Consider the following 19,352-nt stretch of genomic DNA (forward strand, 5'->3'; position numbering starts at 1 on the left):
TGAAAACAAAAATATATGTGTAACCAAGCGTTTTTTGTTGCCTATACTTTGGTAATATATAAGAGAAGAATTGGTAACTCCATCCACTGAACGGGGCGATCCACTTTATTTCCAGCGCTCCCAACACAAACAGCGACCCACCGCAGACACTTCCGTTCTCCTCCTTCAGAATAAGAGTCCCGAACAGGAACTGGATTACATATGCATTCATCAGTGCTTTTAGACGTGTTTCCAATGGCTTTGTTTGGGCGAAAGAACGGGCTGCGTTCAATGAATTCAAAACCAAAACGGATTGAGCCTTCTCTTTATGTCCATGATTGAGCCCCGTTTATAAACAACCCTTCCGGGTTTTGTCCGTTGTCTTGTGTCGATACGTCAAGTGTCGATACGTCATCTGTAAGCCTAGGACCCCGAGTCGATCTGGCAGCCGAGTCAATCTGGTACCCACACCGGTAAATTCGAGCTACACACACCGTTGATTGGTCGAGAATAGCACTTCCGTGAGACAGGGGGATAATCAACACATTAACCACAAGGTATTTCTGGAGAAAGCTTCGTTTATTGAAGATGTCCCACAAAAGTTTGTGCGACATTTTTTCGACCTACATTGTTGATCTATGTTCATTGTCATTGTGCACGTTCAGCAGGCTACACTGTGTCGGGCTGCTATGAGGTCACAATGCTAACGTAGCTGCCGCGGCTATCGAGATCCGGTTTAACCGGTTTAACCGGTGTAAAGTTCCCTAATCGTGCGTGACATGAAATTGGTGCCCTGGTCAGTGAGAATCTCCTTCGGAATTCCCATCCGCGATATAATAATAATAATAATACATTTAATTTAGAGGCGCCTTTCAAAACACCCAAGGTCACCTTACAGAGCATATAGTCATCATACATTTTTTAAAAAAATAAATAAATAAATAAATAAATAAATAAACAAACATAAGCAATAAGAAATAAATAAAACAAAACAAGACAAAACGAAAAAAAAAAAAAAAAACAATCAAAACAGTGATCAGTTAGACGTTGTGTGCGAGTTCAATGAATACACACGATATGACATGAAACAACCCCTGTGCAACACTCTTCGCGGAGATGTTGCGCAACAGAATTGCTTCCGGGTACAAGGTGGCGTAGTCGATCAGGACTAACACAAATCGATACCCATGTGCGGAACGTTCTAATGGCCCGATAATGTCCATGCCGATGCGATCGAAAGGGGCTTCCACCAGGGGAAGGGGCCGTAAGGGAGCCCTGGGGACGGATTCACTAATTGGCACTCGGGGCAGGATGCGCACCACCTGCGCAACTCCACCCGAATCCCCGGCCAATAGAACCGGGCCAATTTCGGTTAAGTATTTTTTCGTACCCTAAATGGCCCACCATTGGGTTATAATGCGCCGCCTGGAAAACCATTTCCCGGCGGCCTGGGTACCAGCAACTGGGTGACAACCTCCTCACTCTGGGTGTCACGACTCACCCGATAAAGCCTATCCCTAACCACTATAAAGTGTGGGTAAGTCAGCGCTGCGTCTGGCCGGACCTTACTCCCATCAATAGCTCGCACCTGGTCGTAGGCTGAGCTCAGTGTGGCGTCACGAGACTGCTCGAGGGGGAAATCTCCACCGGTCGGAACCTCTGCGCTGGGACCTCGGGTTGGGGATCCCCCGTCTCCCCGATCCCTGAGCAGCGTCGGCCGCCCCCGCCTCGGCGCAGAACACGGCACACGACTTACATGTCCCTACCGGTCGTGTCCGCACCCCCATAGTCCCCCTAACAGCCTGTGGAAACCCCGCCCAATCCAACCCAAGAATCAGGAGATGCGTGAGGCTCGAACTAACCACCGCCTTAAAGGGGTAGTTCGGAATTTTGGACATAGGGCCTGATTCCCAAGTGAGCATTGGTATTCTATATCACTGGAGACAGTTTTCAACACATTCATACAGTCCTTCTAGTTGCAGAGTTTGCTCGTGCTAGGCTAGCCCAAGTCAACGGGCAATGCTAGCCTGCTATTAAAAACAGTCTTACCCACTCCAAAGTACACCCGAGGTAAATCAATTATAATGACAGACTATAAATCTAAATGTCTGTTATAGAATAATGTTAGAAATAAAACCAACCTTGCATTGCATTGCATTTTGAGGGAATTGCGGGGTCTCAGCAGCAGTGTTTATATTCCTGTACGTAGGCTACGGCAGTGGCGGACTGATACCTAGGTTACCTGCCGCTGTCATTGCTACAAACGCAGAGTACAGTGAACGAAGGAATTCTATAAGCGTATTCAATTAACAAGATATGCCCACGTTTGGAGGCGTTAGCGATGCATCTGCTTTTGAAGACGATTATGAGGAATTTGTTGTATCCAACGAACCGTACCTGTACGAGCCGGTGTTTTGATGTCCAAGCCAGCAGCAACAAGCCACAGTTGAGTCCTTTCTGGATCTCGCACTGGAAATTGGTGGAAACTTTGTGGTGCCCATCTGTACCGTTTATTTCTACAATTTCTAAAAGCACACTGAACCATCATGTTGCCTAGTCGTTCAATTGCGCTTCTGTCCCACGCTTCTCTGTTTACGTTCTTCAGTCGTGATTCGGTTACAAACCTAACCAGCGCATAGTAAAATTCCGCTTCTGAGAAAGTAGTCACTCGATGATTCATGCGATGCAAGGTTAGTTTTATTTCTAACATTATTCTATCAACACAGACATTTAAATCTATAGTCTGGCGTTATAATTGATTTACCTCGGGTGTACTGTGGAGTGGGTAAGACTGTTTTTAATAGCAGGCTAGCATTGCCCGTTGACTTGCGCTAGCCTAGCACGAGCAAACTCTGCAACTAGAAGGACTGTATGAAATGTGTTGAAAACTGTCTCCAGTGATATAGAATACCAAAGCTCACTTGGGAATCAGGCCCTATGTCCAAAATTCCGAACTACCCCTTTAACACTATGCTTTTTCCCCCCACAACGAATTTCGATAGGGACCAAAGAATACTCGTGTATACACATCCCTGTGCAGTGGTGTAGTCTATTTTATTGTAGTGGGTATACTGTGATGATTCCCTCCCAGCCTCCTACAAACCCGTCCCACCGGTAGGTGTACGTGTGTGGCGCTTATGGGGTGTCGCACCACACTCACCCGCTGATTTAAGAGTATAACGATTATCAACAATCATGGAAAGCTGAGTAGGTCTATCAGTTTTAATAACAGTATGAACAAATAGAAGACAAAAATGAAAAGTTGTCCTTTGTATGTCTATAGTAGCAATAGCACATGCTAAACAAGGACAAAATCTACTCAAAATAATTTAATGAACTGTTTACAACCATGGCTAACCAGTGCATGAGAAGGAGATGACAGGAGACTAATGTTTCACTCTTTCAATTGCTCTAATTTGAGCTCTTACTGTTGTTATCTAACATACCATACAGTAATTGAATTGTGTAAAAGTGTGAAATTACTGCACCTAAAAAATGACCATGAATTAGCTATACTCTCATTTGCATAATGATTAACATTATGAATTTCAATTGTGTATACCAACTGTATGTTGGCTGACATTTAGCTAACTTTTTTTCCCTCCACTCTATAACCAAGGATGCCTGTTTTTAAATTCCCTAGCCTGACACCCAGTCCGAAAGGCTGGCCAGGGGTTCTCATCTAAAAGTAACAAGGAGATATAAAGTGGGATTAAAACATTGTCTTCTGTTGACTACTTGTTATGTGGTTTACACATTAATATGGGAGGACTGGACACACACGCACACACACGCGAGAAGGAGGGGCTCGGCCCGCCAACTAACGTGCAGAGATGCAGGGGCAGCTTCGCGCTTCATAACAGAGACAGGGCAGAGCGCGAGCGCGCAGGGGGAATTTTATGAATGGTGAAGGAGATAACTTCACCTGCTTAGAGTATTTTATTGCAGTTATACCCAACCGGTATTTGCGAAAAATAAAAACAGAAGTGAAAGATCTGTCACAACTCCATTGATACGTATCCGTGCACATTTTTAAGTGGGTATACGCAAATCCTGGTGCGTTCCTATTGGGTATACGGCGTATACCTGCGTATCACGTAGACTACACCACTGTCCCTGTGTATACACCTCACCAAAACGCTCGACGCCTCCACCAATGCCTCGGATCGCACCAGACACTGGTGGATCATGGTCTGCATGCAGCCTGAGTCCAACAGCGCCTGGTGCGTACCCCGCTGTATCCTCACCGGGATACGGTATGCCTCTCCGGGACCGTGGGGAGGAGACGGGCACCGGTGACGCGGACGACCTGGCCCACCTCCATTAGAGGGCCAATCTCCCAGCCGATCCAGTGTTTTCCCAACCGTCCTCTACCTCCCCCTGCAGGCCAGATGTTGCACGTCTCCCCCCCCCAGACCCACATTTCTACATGACCCAGTGAGTTTGAGATTAAATGTATTTGTTTAACCAAATTGCTCACAATTATTTCTAAAAAATAGATAATATAAAACTTATTAGCCCCTTTTTAATTACTGTACATTTAGACAGTCTAATAATACTACGTTTAGCACATTAATCAAAAGTTGTAAAATCATTTAATGAAAATTAAAAGTTTTAGGATAGGAGACAGTAGATACCAATTGGTAATTGAGCACATTTGGAACATTGTTGTCATATTAATAACCTAACCCTTTTGGAATTGGTCTGTTGCCTGTTGAGGTTGTGCCTGTACAGTAACAGGCACATGTAAAACTCCTTCCCCTGGTCAACCCTCACTTGATCCCATATGCCATGGCTGAGGACTGCCTGTCTGAAATAGAATTAGTTTGACATTTGAAAACAGTTCAAAGGCCGAAACAACGTTTTTAAATGAGACGGTCTGGCCTACGGAGCATTTCAAGTTTGCATAACAAGCCATTAACAACACCCTTTACCTTGCGGAAATCACTCTTCCTCACTTTGGTTAAAAGCAGCTGTTAAAATGACTAAAGAGTAATATCGTTGAAGCCTACATACCTAAAGCATAACAGAATATGGTGTTTTGTAAACAGGAACATTTTAAATGCAAGAGCTTTAAAATAGTTGTATTATATTATTAACCTCACCAATGAGGTTGGCTACAAACTTTTGTGTTCATTGGTCCGTTGATTGTTTTTCATACAATCAGTTTGGTCTCTGGCGAGGACAACATATCAACTCATTTGAAAGCATGTTTAATATTCATTATTTCCGTTAAGTATAAATGTCATGTCATGTATACAGCCAAACCGGTTGTTAAGGACTACCGAGTGTAGACCTACTGCTTGTTGTGTAGGCCTAAATGCTTGTTTAAGGACCAGGGGAATCAACATTTGTTCAGTCGGTTAAAATGCATCTGAATACAACAACAACCAGCTATAGCTCCGACCGCTTCCACCTGCTTCCTCACATGTTGTCCAGACGTTTGTCATTTTGACAGTTGGTGGACGGTGACAAAATGGACGGACATGTCTGCAGTGTCCCCAGCACATCTGGGAGGGGCCCTCAGGTTTACATAGGTAGCCGCATCGCTAAGTTCACCAGGATCCACTTGGTCCTGTAAGAACCAAAACATATATTTTTAATTAAATCTGAATCTCAATGAAATGTCCCTTGCATTATACGTATACAACGTATTTCCTCATTTGTTTAATAAATGTTGGTAAAACTGTGTACCAATAGAGAATTAAACAGACATAAACAGACTATAGTAGGCTATTACCCACACAAGAAAACACAGTCGCTCAAACACTGTCCTCAAAGCTACTCCCGCTGCTTTCTGCTCCCTCTTTGAGCCATACTTTACGAAAGTTAACTGGTGTTGACTGGTGTGACACAGACTTGTACCCATAACATTTATTCACCAATTTACACATTTCATGATATGGAAAATTATATTTTATTAGAGAAGCCAAGCCAGGAACATCTCATGGAGATTCAGATTGAAATGTAAACCTTTTAAATGTTGCTCTGTTGACTCCCCCCCCCCCCAACCTTCTCTGTGTCTCAGGTCCATGTGTGACCTGTGAGGTGGGCGTGGCTGAGTCTATAATGTTTACCTGTGCTGAGCCTACTGCCCTCTGCCCACCACGCTGGACCACAGAGGGGCCCCTGGGAGCCCAGTCCAGGTCCATATCCACAGTGTGCTGCTGCTACACATTCACATGAGATAAGATGAACTCCTTTAATCCCACAGGGGAAGAACTAGACATAAAAACCTTTAAATAAGAATTATAAAACTGAAAAATACACTGAAAGTATATCTTATACACACAATAACATTAGGGTAATTAATGTGTGTTGCTGGTACACATTAACATAAGAAAAGATAAAGTGTACTTCATTAATCCAAGGTGGGAAATAAGGGAGACTCAGCAGAAAGTACAGAAATTAGAATTAAAAACTCAACAATAAAAACTATGGAAAAATAGACAGAGGGTATATCTTATATATATATATATATTATTATATATATATAAACATTTATATGAAATATAAATGTTTATATATATATATATATATATATATATATATATATATATATATATATATATATATATAAACATTTATATTTGAATTTGGATACGATGAACTATAATTGCATTAATTTAAAAAAATTGAATAATTAATTCAAAGAAACCAGACATTAAGATGTGCATGTGAGATGTATTAAATGTGACAATTACACGACGGAATAAATGATGAGTGAATGATTATATATTGCGTGTGTGAGTGTGTGTGTGTGTGTGTGTGTGTGTGTGTGTGTGTGTGTGTGTGTGTGTGTGTGTGTGTGGTGTGTGTGTGTGTGTGTGTGTGTGTGTGTGAGGTGAATGGGTGAAGGAGTCTCACCTGGTCACTGGCCCCTGGGCCGAGGCGTTCTCTGGCTGGCGGGGCGTCGCTGGCAGAGTTCAGACCCTGCACCAACACAGTCATCAGTTACTGCTGCTCACATCCCTCTAGCAGCCACCGCCCTCCAAAGGGACCGACACTCTACAACTATCACTGCAACGCATCAACATTAGAGCAGCTACAGGAAACTGTGCTACGGCACCTACATCTTAAAAATAGACTAGACTGAGTTCAGAGTAGCCAATCAGATGGAGATCATTCTTAAGTGGTAGTTTAAAGAGTAATATATCACATTTCAAAGGGTTTTCTAAATCCCTGAACAACAACTCAACTAAGTGCATTGTAGACTTCTAGAGCTGCTCGATAATCACAAATCAGCAGTAGTCTCTTCCTTTTATATTGCTAAGCCTCATTAAACACCCCACCCTCCTTTACTGCAACATTTTAAATGTTATTATTACTAATATGTATTTAAAATGGTAGCAGCCTCTGCTAACATTGACCTGCTTAGTGTGGATCGTTGTAATATTCTCCACTTGTTGAGCAACACAGTAATAGAGAACAAGTCAACCTGGCCACGAACACAACCCGTTACTGTAATTCATCCTCTTTGGTCTTTAACTCACAATGCACTCGTCAGTTGCCGCCTTGTTACCTGGTGGAGAGAAAGCCACAGTCAGTTTCTCCATGGCGATAAAAACAGGTGTGTAGATGGAGACGTGACCACAAGTCAAGTTTATTAAAGGCTATTAGTAAAGGCCTTAACTCAGTTACAGTCCTAAAGGCCTTCACAGACCCACACTATATAAGACATCCCCTCACCCCAAGGACTAGACTTTAAGCCTTCTGGAGGACAAGGAAAACGGCACAACACAGAAATAGGTGCTGCTGTTTTGTTTAATGTTGTTCACTAAATAAAAACTCTTTGTGGCAACCCGTCTCTGGCACAGCGCCCCTGGAGGCCAAGGGGGCAGGTTGTGGAGGTGGTGTACCACAGATTCTCAACAGATGGCGCCAGTAAGAACATTGGTGCCAATCATTGAAATGCGGAGCACCTGAGGAGCGCGTGGGGAAGCATGCTTTAAAAAGCATGCTTCCACCACACTCATTCAGGGCTCTCCTGGTTCGCGTGTGCGGAGAGACCAGTCTCGTGGGTGACGTGATTCCATCCGGAGGCAGAAGACTGTGAATTCCTCCAAAGCTGAGTTTTGTTTGCTTTGATAGATAAATAATTTATGTTTGAATAAAAGTGCCATTTTGGCTTTAAGTAAGCTCCAGGTCGTGTGCTGATTGGAAGGAGGCGGCTCACTCACCAAGCCGGGTTGCCACATCTTCAAGACAAATTTAGCCTTGAGTTAGTATCTCTCTCTCCCCCCGCTCCCTCTCCCTCTCTCTCTCTCTGTCTCTGTGTCTCTCTCTCCCTGTCTCTGTCTCTCTCTCTCCCCCCCCGCTCTCTCTCCCCCCCGCCCTCTCTCTCACTCTCTCTGTCTCTGTCTCTGTCTCTGTCTCTGTCTCTGTCTCTGTCTCTGTCTCTTCTCTCTCTCTCTCTCTCTCTCTCTCTCTCTCTCTCTCTCTCTCTCTCTCTCCCCCCACACCTCTGGTTCTCCACCAGCCAATGAGGCGGAGCAGAACCACCAGGGTCAGGACGGAGAAGCCCAGCAGCACCAGGACCCGCAGCAGGACCCCCGCTGTAGGAGCTGCAAGAGATCACACCGACCTCCATGAGCTGATGGTACAACGCCTTGAGTGGTTACAGAGGGTGATGGAGGCCATATACCATTATAACAACCAACATGGGGTTGAGTCTGAAACCATAGAGAATTAAACAGGCTTTATACATAAATATTAGGATGAAAGAGGGTTGGATGGTCTACCTAAGGTGTACATATCTGGCCATGGTCTGCTATTCAAAATGACTAAAGGTTAAAACCGACACACTATAGAAACGATTTGATGATAGAATACAGAATATTATCCTAGTTTTAGAGGTTGACTCAAGCCAAAAGGTTCTGGGTTTGAACCCCAGTTTGTCGAACAGATTTTCAGTTCTGAACACATTTTAACTTTTGTGAAAATGTGTTCAGAACTGAAAATGTGTATGTTCATGTCCTTTAGAAAAGATGCAGATTCGATATCTCACAGCCATTTCATTTGCAGACGTGTTGCTGTGGCCATCGGTTCACATGCGGCCAGATATTCATCTCTGTCACAGCGTATGGGGAAGTATTTTGTGTGCTGATGAATTTGTGAAAACGTTGTGTTAGATTATCAGATCATTAACACACATCCTATGGCCACTATGAGTCCATAGATGTAAATATATACAGCTCACTTTGGTTTCTAATTGAACTATAGCCTAATAACTAAAAACCTCCTTACTATAGGAAAAAAAAAATAACAGCAAAATAATAGCCTACCTCAAGACAAATATCAGCACTAACTGGCAGTGACCCAATTGACTGACCTCCACTACCAAGTCCTCAGAGTTACATGATGGATAAAGACACCATTTTGAAACACTGCTCCAGATAGATAGGAGATGAAACACCTTTCACTGTGGTTGAGGTTGGTTGGGATGTGCTTGTGGTTTTCGCTAATGCAAATTGTGCATATGATTGGCAAATAAAACATGAGCCCAGATCCGTATTGTTCCCAGGCTACATCCCACCCAAACTAGTTTGCAGGCATGCTGCAATGGTTGTGGTTAATGAAGCAGCCCTACGTCACTGGCCAGCTCTGTGTTCCTGTGAACCTGAAGTAGGAAGTGTGATGGTTTCATTGGGTTGGCTGTGGTGGTGGTTGGACCGTTATAACACATATGTTGATGATTTCCGTGACCTAAATCCACAGATTAAGAAAGAACACCATTTTGAAACACAACACAAGATAGAGATGAAATACCGTTGGGTGTGTGTGGTGGTGGTGTTGATGGGGGCCTTGATGTTGTGCTGCTGCTGGCTGCTCCTTGTGGATTAAAAATCAATGACAGAACAAAGAGAAACAAGGAACAAGTCGTCAGCTACTTGTTAAGGTGTTTGACTCCCAGATAAATTGGTTGTGGGTTATTGAGGAAAAACAATTTTGATCCTTTGTGGTATGGTCGCCTCGTGCTGGGTATGACTCAGAGAGTGGTAAATGTTCAACACTTGGTTTATTCTAACAGAGACACGAGGTAAACGGGCTTGTGTTCTGGAGGTGGTTCATGAAGCATCTCCTGAACACAGGTAAAAAACCGTTATATTGGGAGTGGGCGGAGCAGTAAATAGGCCACGCCTACATGTTCTAACTGACCCAGGTATACCTTTGGTCTGTCTCGGCTTAAACGGAAATGGCAAAGTGGCCATGTTTGTAGCCTTTAACTTATCTATAAAATCATTAAAACCTTATATGGTGTTGTCCATTATGTGGTGAAGAAACCATTCATAACTGTTGTTAGCTTGACATATGTCATCAGAATAACATAGACTAAAATAATTTACATCCGGGTTCCAACCCCAATGTCCACACTCCACAGCCTGACTGTCATGGTGTCCTTGAGCGAGCTGCCCCTAACCCCTACCTGCTCCTTAATGACATGTGTCTGAACTAACTGTTTACCTTGACTAAAGCATCTGCTAAAGTGACTCAATAGAGATTTAGTTAACTTTCATTTAGAAATTATGCAGATTCTGTTGCAACACTTGCTCATATGCTTCCCTGTGGTGAGTGGCTCTAAGTCAGGTCACACACGGACAGAAATTCAATTTGGTTTTGTGCAAGGGAAAGTATTTTTGCATGCAGAAGAACGTGGCAAAGCTTTTGTTGGTGATGCAGTGAGAGATTTAGAACACATACCCAGTCTGTAGTGTCACATGTTAATGAATTTGGTTTTGTTTCTGGCTTAACTATGATAACTCAAAACCTCTTAACTATATCAAAACACATCAACTCAGCCATCGCTTGATGCAGAGTGTGTACCCAGCCTGACTCATGCCCCTGCAGACATGTTGTGGTGGTTAATAAAGTACATCTCTGGCCAGCTCTGTGTTTCTGTGAAACAGAAGTAGGAAGTGCGATGGTCCACTAGTGTTGGTTGTGGTGAAGTTAGATAGTTATAATACATAACTTGATGCTCCAAGTCCACAAAGTAACAGGGATAGATAGAAACACACCATTTTAAACCATGACAGTGATGGAATACCGTTCAGTGTGTGTGTGGTTGGTGTTGATGTTGAGGGCCTTGCTGCTGGGCTGCTGCTGGCTGCTCCTTGTGGATTAAAATCAATGGAAAAGAGGAACATTACTCACACCTTATAACAAATATGCTTTAAAATATAATTTTAGACAAGCGTTGAGTTTTATCAAGGTTTAAAGTTATAACAGAAGAGTGTGCGATTGCTTCATCATACTTTAGTGGAGATGTCAGAGGTTTAACAGGTTCCTCATGGTAGGCAACTCGTACCTCCACTACCAAGTACTCAGAGTTACATGATCGATAAAGACACCATTTTGAAACATGGCTCCTCATGATAGAGAATTACCTTTCACTGGTGTAGTGGTTGGTTTGGATGTGCTTGTGCAAGTTGTGTTTGCTACTCCATGTGGGAAAAACAATGACAAGACAAAGAGAAACTAAATGTCTTCAGTTATAATTTATGATTTTGAGATGTTCTCATCATATTAGGTGGTGATAATGTCAGAGATTATAATGTTCCTAATGCTGTCATGCATTCATTGATTCATCCACAACCAAGTCATCAGAGTTACATGATAGATAAAGACACCATTCTGAAACATGGCTCCACAAGATCAGAGATGAAATACCTTTCACTGTGGTTTTGGTTGGTCTGTGTGTGCTTGCTGCTCCATGTGGATTAAAAGCAAAGAGAACAAAGACCAACATGGAATTACTAAACATACATATGTGAGAATTTAAGGAATAAAATAATGTAAGAAAATGTCTACCGTCATATCTGATATATTCAATGGGAAAGAAAAGAGAAATACAGTGTTAGAAACTATCTTAATCACTCTTTACAACAACTACACCAGCTTCAAATCTATCCTTTTACAACAGGGTGGAGGGTTTTGTTCTGGTGGTGTGTCTGTGGGACAGATATTATACTGATGAATAACTGAAGACCATGAGGCTTGAAGACTATAAAAATATAACAAATAAATAATGTAAGAAAATGTCTACAGTAATAAAGACATCTATTTAAACTGTTAAAAGTTAATCTCGTTGTCACACAGGATTTTCAAATCTCAATAAGAGGATCCATGACACTATATTCAAATATGAATAATTGAAACACTACACACGTCATATTTTTTGCAGAGTGTTTTAACCCAAAATTGTTAATTTAGGAGAGTACTTAAAAATATAAATACTCACTGATTAGTTTTACTTCATGCCGTGTATGATCAACGCCTGTTGTGGGAACTCTCTGCAGTTGTAATCACCTTCATCTACCTTTCTCATCTTCTTTACCTCCAGAGAACACTCCTTTGTAACACGTAGTCTTTTTTTCTTCTTTTTAGGCTTAACCTTCCCTCCTACAACCAATTCCACAGTCGTTCCATTGTTGTAACTGAACAGCCAGGTAATAATGGAACAGTCACTCTGAGCCCCGCATGATAGAGAGACACTACCTCCAGCTCTGAACTCTGTTCTTCCATGATCTGAGGAGAAAGTTACTTTGTTACATTTGTCATTGATTGGAAAGATATCTGTGAGAGAGAACATTCAGTTATGTAATGTTGAGCAAACTATACACCTTTTGATTTGAATAAATAACTTTAAGGCCATCAAACACAAACACCACTGATAACTTTGCTAGTTTTTATTATCTTGTTTATTTAAAGTCCTTACCTTTGTATGACGTTGAAGCAACCATATCTGTCTGTCTGTCTGTCTTTCTGCCTGTCTAATAGCTCAAACTACTCACTGTGGAGAGCAAGGCTTCTTATAGCGAGTGTTCTCTCACTTCCTCAAACCTCCAACACTTTACTCTCCTCGTTTTCACATGAGAGATTACCTGGTACAGACATGGACTGTAAAAATAGTAAATTGTGAAGATGGACTTATTTGGGTAGATAATAACATTTCCTATTTGTTTGTAATAACGTGTAATCAGTGATAGAAAATACGATGGTTTACCTTTGCTAGCGCTTAATGGCATAAGAAGTAGCCTACATGTGAAACACTTTTCCTCTGATCTCAAACTATTGGGTTGCATTTATCGTCTATTTTTATTGAATGAACAGTTCAATCATCACCAAATGATTGTACAACATGAACATTATGCAAAATGGTGAGGAGCAGGCCTATATTATTTTCATTTTGTTAAAATGTGGAAGTGGTAAACAACAGGAAATTATGTATTTTTAATCGCTCATCTAAAACCTAAGCAGAAATCAGGTTTCTCAAGTCAACGTTAACACAGGCGTTACCTTACAGAGATATTTAATATAAAGCCACCACAAATACACTCATATATACTCACTCGACATAATGCCAAAACAGAAAAAGGTGTCAAGCAACTTAAATATAAAAAAGCATGAGCTAAAACATCAGATTCGCACCCCTCACTTTAAACACATTTACACATAAACTTAACATTCCTTAATGTGGTCTCACTGTAGCCAGGGATTTTTAATAAGAACAGTTCTAGGCCGACTTTTTCACATTCCCCATCAGTTTAGTCTATGGCGCCCTCTAAAGGCTGTCTAAATACTAGCATTTTCATAAGATATGAGCTAGTAGCCTCCTTCATGGAAACCAGACGGGAAATATTTGCAATTTATGAATAACTTTAATAAACTTTGGTAATTTGTAGTTACCGGTAATTAATTGTGAATCACTGTTTCCTCTGATAACCCTCATGTGAAAGAGCATTCAGCAATTATTGATCAAAAATTGTGTTTACACCTGAAGGTAAATATGGATTATTGACAATAACAGTTTTTTATCTTTTTATATATTCATCATTTCTACTGCTGGCTGCTGCTGCTGGCTCTGTTTCATCACGTACTCATCTAAAGACGTTTGTTATTATGCCCGTTTGTTGACGGTGGCGTAGTGTACGTCCACATCACCAGCCTTCTCTCCACATGGGAGAGGCCCTCACTGAGGCGTAGGTTACTGCATCGCTGGAATCGTCCTCAACCTATAGCGTGACGGACGTGAAACAGAATGTCGTGACACAGTACCTCATCACCTCATCATCCTCATCATCTCATCGTCATCCGCTTATCCGGGGTCGGGTCGCGGGGGGAGCAGCTCAAGCAGGGGATATACCATGACATGGAATAACTGTGATATGGAATGTTGTGATATGATGCATTCCATGGTGTGGACATGATGCTCTGTGCTTTGATGCTGCTGTGACGAGGTACGAGAGCCAGGTGGTGCAAGAGCCTCGGCATGATATCCCGACAACATGTACGCTGCGACATTCAATACTGTTATTATTATTGACTTCTTGTGGTATTCTTCTTTCACCAGGAGACAGTTTACCTGTGCTGTAGCCACGCTCCTCTGTCCCTCAGGCAGGACAATAGAGGCGTATGTTGGACCTCCGCCCTGATCTCCGTCCACGCTGAGATGCTGTGACACGGTCAGGGGTTGCGGAGTCAGACGCATTAGATTCATATTCCTTAGATTTTGTATTATGCTCAATTCAATTACTGGAAATGGATAAATTGAGGCAGGACGTGTGCGTGCGTGCGTGCCTGCGTGGGTGCGTGTGTGTGTGTGTGATGAAAGGATGAATAAGTCTCACCTGGTCATGAAGGCCTCCTATGACTGGTGGGGTGTCCCTGATAGAGTTCAGACCTGCACCCAGTACAGGAACCCAGTTACTCATCAGCTGGTGTCACCAGTGGTGGTGTCCATTTTGTGACCCCAACATATTATGTGCATCTGCTAATTGTTTATCCCAATCTTCATCTGTTCATGATATTGAAGACCCAGGGAACTTTCCCAAGTTCAACCTTGTAGTAGTTGGATCATGGTTAGGTATGGTGTGTACCTTTAAGATTTTATTCAAAGAAATGTATTAAATATAAGTCATCTCCCACAAACCTAAGTGGGGACCCAGAGGCTGAAAACCCTGGTTTACACAACCTACTGGTTATAACTGACGCTATAATGCAGTAATGATGCTGTTGTAAACTATATTTCTGTAATGACGCTACTTTTTAGAATATTATTTTGTTATAACAGACTTTGTATCTAAACAGGACGATAGAGTAGGCCTGCAAGATAGTCTATTGATTATAGTGACTCAAGCCAAAAGCTTCTGGATTTTAACCCCAATGTCTAACTACAAGATGCCAATATCCCTACCTACCCCTTAATTATCTTAGTCGATTTGGATTGAAACAGCTGTTTAAATTACTGAAAAGTATGTTCATGTCCATTATCAGATTCTTCATCTCAAAATAACTGTTGCATCTGCAGATATTGTTGTTTGGTCAGCGTTTCCTACGCTGCAGACCTTCATATGTCAAAGAGTTAGGGGAAGTCATTTTTATTTTCGTATCTCGCTGTCAGCGATAGTCAGATTATTAACACTCATGCCTGTGGCCGCCTTGAGTTATAATGCTACGTTGTGTAGCATAACCACGGAACGTCCACCTACAAACATTGAGCTAGATGCTTTAATGCTATTTCTTATTCAACCAAATAGTTTAAGTTTTGTCTTTTAACTCACAATGGTTGTGGGGTCCTTTGGCCTCTTGTTTCCTGTGAAGAGAAAGCCACAGTGAACGTTTCCATGGTGATATAAACGGTGTGTAGACAGATGTAGACGTGACAACACGATGGTGTCAATGGTCTCCTCTCACCTCTCCTTCTGTGCCAGCGAATGAGGAGAACCAGGCCCACGATCAACAGGACCGCGGTACCCAGCGCTACCCCTGCTATTAACCAGGTCCACCTGCAACCCAGATCCAAAGAGTTTACGTTCCTCTCGTTCGTAGTCGGCAGGATCTCAGATGAATTAAGGACCTACAAGGGTGGATATGGACTTATGTTGGAAACCATAGAAAATGACAAAAGGTTAAACGGACAACTATGCACAATATTTGATAATAGAATACAGAATATTATCCTACTTTTTAGAGGTTGACTCCAAGGCAAAAGTTCTGGGTTTGAACCCAAATTTGAACCCCACATTTTCACTTTTGTGAAAACATGTCCTTTTCGTAATGCAAATTGTGCATATGTAAATAGCAGATAAAACATGAGCTCAGATCCGTCTTGTTCCCAGGCTACATCCCACCCAAACTAGTTTCAGGCATGCTGGAATGGGTGTGGTTAATGAAGCAAGCCTACGTCACTGGCCAGCACTGTGTTCCTGTGAACTGAAGTAGGAAGTGTGATAGTTTCAGAGGGTTTGGCTGTGGTGATTGTCGGACCGTTACAACACATGTTGATGATTCACATGACCTAAACCACAGTTTAAGAATGAACACCATATTGAAATGGTGTTTTCTCACCATTGGTTGGTGTTGGTGTTGAGGGCCTTGCTGCTGGGCTGGTGCTGGCTGACTCCACAGCCTGCCCTAACCCCTACCTGCTCCTTAATGACATGTGATGTGACTGAACTCACTGTTGTACACCTTGACTAAGCATCTGCAAGCAGGGGTGCCCAACCAGTCGATCGCGGTTACCAGTAGATCGCCGACAGATCCAAGTCGATCGCGAGGGGTGAAGAAAAAAAAAAAAAAAGTTTTTTTTTTTTTTTTTTTTTTAATAAAATTAAATTGCGCGGGACTTAACGTGCGGTAGCGCATGTGCTGTTAACAGCAGTTGAAAGCCGTCAACAGTAGTTACACACTCCTAAACGTTGGCATGGCTGAGGGGAAACAAGCTAAGACCTACCATTTTCACCCTGAGTGGGAGGAAGATTATTGATTATCGTTGAGAAGGTGCCGTGCGCAGACGGAATGAAACCCCCACTGAAGTCCGTAGGTTCACGATACGACCCCCCCCCCCCCCCCCCCGTCACAATTGTTCTCTACCCCCCCCCCCCCCCCCCCCCCCCCCCCCCCCCCCCCCCCCCCCCCCCCCCCCCCACCCCCCCCCCCCCCCCCCCCCCCCCCCCCCCCCCCCCCCCCCCCCCCCCCCCCCCCCCCCCCCCCCCCCCCCCCCCCCCCCCCCCCCCCCCCCCCCCCCCCCCCCCCGTCAACAATTGTTCTCTACCCCCCCCCCCCCCCCCCCCCGCTTGAAGGTAGGTTTGCTGGTAGATCTCGGGAGGTTGGCTACTTGAAAAGTAGATCTTGGGTCAAAAAGGTTGGGCACCCCTGTGCTAAAGTGACTCAAAAGAGATGTAGTTATCTCTTATTTAGAAATTATGCAGATTATGTTGCAACACTTGCTCATATGCTTTGTTGTGGTTAGAGGCTCTAAGTTGTGTCACACACTGACAGAATTTCAATTTGGTTTTGTGCAAGGGCAAGTATTTTTCCATGTGGAAGAATGTGGGAAAACTTAGTTGGTGATGCAGTGAGAGATTGTCAGATTGTTAGAACAAATACCCTGGTCAGTAGTGTCACATGTTACTGATAATAAACTTGGTTTTGTCTCTGGCGTATGATAACTCAAAACCTCTTAACTATAAGAAAACACATCATATAAACTCAGCCATCACTTGATGCAGAGCTTTTATCCAGCCTGACTCATGCCCCTGCAGACATGTTGTTGTGGTTAATAAAATACATCTCTGACCAGCTCTGTGTTTCTGTGAAACAGATGTAGGAATGTGATGGTTTAATAGTCTTGGTTGTGGTGAAGCTAGATAGTTAGAATACATAACTTGATGCTACAAGTCCACAGAGTTACATGATAGATTTAAGACATCATTTTTAAACATGGCTCCACACGATAGAGATTAAATACCTTTCACTGCTGGAGTTGTTGGTTTGGATGTGCTTGTGCAAGTTGTGTTTTGCTACTCCATGTGCCAAAAGCAATGACAAAACAAGAGGAAACATGGAATTAGTAAACCATCACAATAACTCTTCCAACAAATATGATTAAAAAAAACATTTTAGGCAAGGGATGAGAGTTTTGTCCTGCTGGGGGGGGGGGGGGGGGGGTGTGGGCCAGATATTTTTCTCATTTATAACTGAAGTTCATGTCTAAAACTAACTAAACAAAAAACAAAACAACAAAAAATAAGAAATCTCTCAGTTATAAGTGCAGATTTTGGGGTGTTCTCATCATACTTTGGTGGTGATAATGTCAGAGATTCTCATATACCTAATGCTGGCATGCATTCATTGATTCGTTGAATACATAACTTGATGCTACAAGTACTCTGAGTTACATGATAGATAAAGACACCATTTTGAAACATGCTCCACAAGATAAGAGATAAAATACCTTTCACTGTGGTTGTGGTTGGTCTGTTTGTGCTGGCTGATCCATGTGGATTAAAAGCAAAGACAGAACAAAGACCAACATACATATATTAGAATTAAAGGAATAAAATAATTTAAGAAAATGTTCACAGTCATATCTGATATATTCAATGGGAAAGAAAAGAGAAATATGGAATTAGAATCTATCCTAATCACTATTTTTTAACAACTAAACCAGCTTAAAATGTATCCTTTATAACAGGGTGGAGAGTGTCCTGGTAGTGTGTCTGTAGGCCAAATATGCGACTGATGAATAACTGAAGACCATGAGGCTTGAAGACTATACAAACTTTAGAAATAAAACAATGCAAGAAAATGTCGAAAGTAAAAAAGACAGCTATTTAAACTGATAAAAGTTAATCTCATAGTCACACAGGATTCTCAAAACTCAATCAGAGGACCCTATATTCAAATATTAATAATGGAAACAGTTCATATCATTCGCATTGGAAGAGTTTAACCCAAAAGTGTTAATTACGGTTAGTGCATAAGAATATAAATACTCACTCATTAGCTCTAGTTGATGCCTTGCATGATCAAACTCTACTCCTGTTGATTGAAAGGATCTGCAGGTGTAGCGACCTTCATCTTCCTCTCTCAGAGGCTTCACCTCCAGAGAACACTCCTTTGTAACACGTAGTCTTTCTTTTTTGCCTTCAGACTTAACCTTCCCTCCTTCAAACAATGCAACAGTCGTACCACTCTTGTAACTGAACAGCCAGGTAATACTGGAACAGTTACTCGGAGCCCCATCACATGATAGAGAGACACAATCCCCAGTTCTCAACTCTGTTCTTCCATGATCTGAGGAGAAAATTGATAACTCTTCATCACATGTGTCATTGATTGGAAGGATATCTGTGAGAGAGAACAATCAGTTATGTAATGATAAGCGGACTATGCACCTTTTCATTTGAATACATATCTTCAAGGCCATCAAACACAAACACTCACTTATTACTTCACTAGTTTTTACTATCTTGTATATTCAATATTTTTGTCCTTACCTTTGTGTGACTGATGAGTGACCATATCTGCCCTCCTTTCTGTCCGTCTATCTCTCTGTATTTTTGTCTGTCTGATAACTCAAACTACTG

At 42.3% G+C, this 19,352-nt stretch overlaps 2 protein-coding genes and 2 long non-coding RNA genes across 11 annotated transcripts in view; 1 reads left to right on the plus strand and 3 right to left on the minus strand.

The window, feature by feature from the left end:
- Positions 1-1,766, minus strand: part of LOC130374951 (ectonucleotide pyrophosphatase/phosphodiesterase family member 3-like) — a 9,684-nt gene extending 7,918 nt beyond the window's left edge. The window contains exon 1 of the mRNA XM_056581932.1: positions 1,637-1,766. Coding sequence (XP_056437907.1) covers positions 1,637-1,766 — 130 coding nt within the window. The remainder of the gene's footprint in view (positions 1-1,636) is intronic.
- A 2,848-nt stretch (positions 1,767-4,614) lies between these two features.
- LOC130374603 (uncharacterized) lies at positions 4,615-19,322 on the minus strand. Of its 8 annotated transcripts, none has more exons than XR_008893630.1 (9): positions 19,263-19,322; positions 18,763-19,113; positions 18,218-18,253; positions 11,367-11,417; positions 11,027-11,092; positions 8,442-8,543; positions 6,847-6,912; positions 6,057-6,149; positions 4,986-5,554 (listed from the first exon to the last, which is right to left on the minus strand). XR_008893630.1 is itself a non-coding variant. In XM_056581470.1 (8 exons), the coding sequence occupies exons 1-7, from the start codon at positions 19,285-19,287 to the stop codon at positions 6,851-6,853; spliced, it is 696 nt and encodes a 231-aa protein (XP_056437445.1). In that variant the 5' UTR covers positions 19,288-19,322; the 3' UTR covers positions 5,992-6,149; positions 6,847-6,850. The 8 variants fall into 8 exon arrangements, 6 of the variants coding, with proteins under 6 accessions (XP_056437447.1, XP_056437450.1, XP_056437449.1 ...); XR_008893629.1 differs by having other exon boundaries at positions 11,367-11,420; XM_056581470.1 differs by lacking the exon at positions 4,986-5,554 and having other exon boundaries at positions 5,992-6,149; positions 11,367-11,420.
- Positions 5,363-8,807, plus strand: LOC130374607 (uncharacterized). Its single transcript, XR_008893633.1, has 3 exons — positions 5,363-5,516; positions 6,008-6,125; positions 8,459-8,807. It is a non-coding gene; the product is annotated as an uncharacterized LOC130374607 (long non-coding RNA).
- Positions 14,674-15,759, minus strand: LOC130374605 (uncharacterized). The gene is made up of 3 exons (XR_008893631.1): positions 15,676-15,759; positions 15,543-15,574; positions 14,674-14,858 (listed from the first exon to the last, which is right to left on the minus strand). It is a non-coding gene; the product is annotated as an uncharacterized LOC130374605 (long non-coding RNA).
- Positions 19,323-19,352: the final 30 nt, after the last annotated feature.

The sequence above is a fragment of the Gadus chalcogrammus genome, chromosome 21 (genome assembly GCF_026213295.1).
Source record: "Gadus chalcogrammus isolate NIFS_2021 chromosome 21, NIFS_Gcha_1.0, whole genome shotgun sequence".
Taxonomy (NCBI): domain Eukaryota; kingdom Metazoa; phylum Chordata; class Actinopteri; order Gadiformes; family Gadidae; genus Gadus; species Gadus chalcogrammus.

Coding starts and splice junctions, on each gene's coding strand:
- LOC130374603 (XM_056581470.1), bottom strand. CDS start 19,287: ATGGTCACTCATCAGTCACACAAAG. Junction 19,114..19,262: donor CACTCATCAGTCACACAAAG/GTAAGGACAAAA, acceptor TCTCTCTCACAG/ATATCCTTCCAATCAATGAC. Junction 6,913..8,441: donor TGGCTGGTGGAGAACCAGAG/GTGTGGGGGGAG, acceptor GTGTTGGTGCAG/GGTCTGAACTCTGCCAGCGA.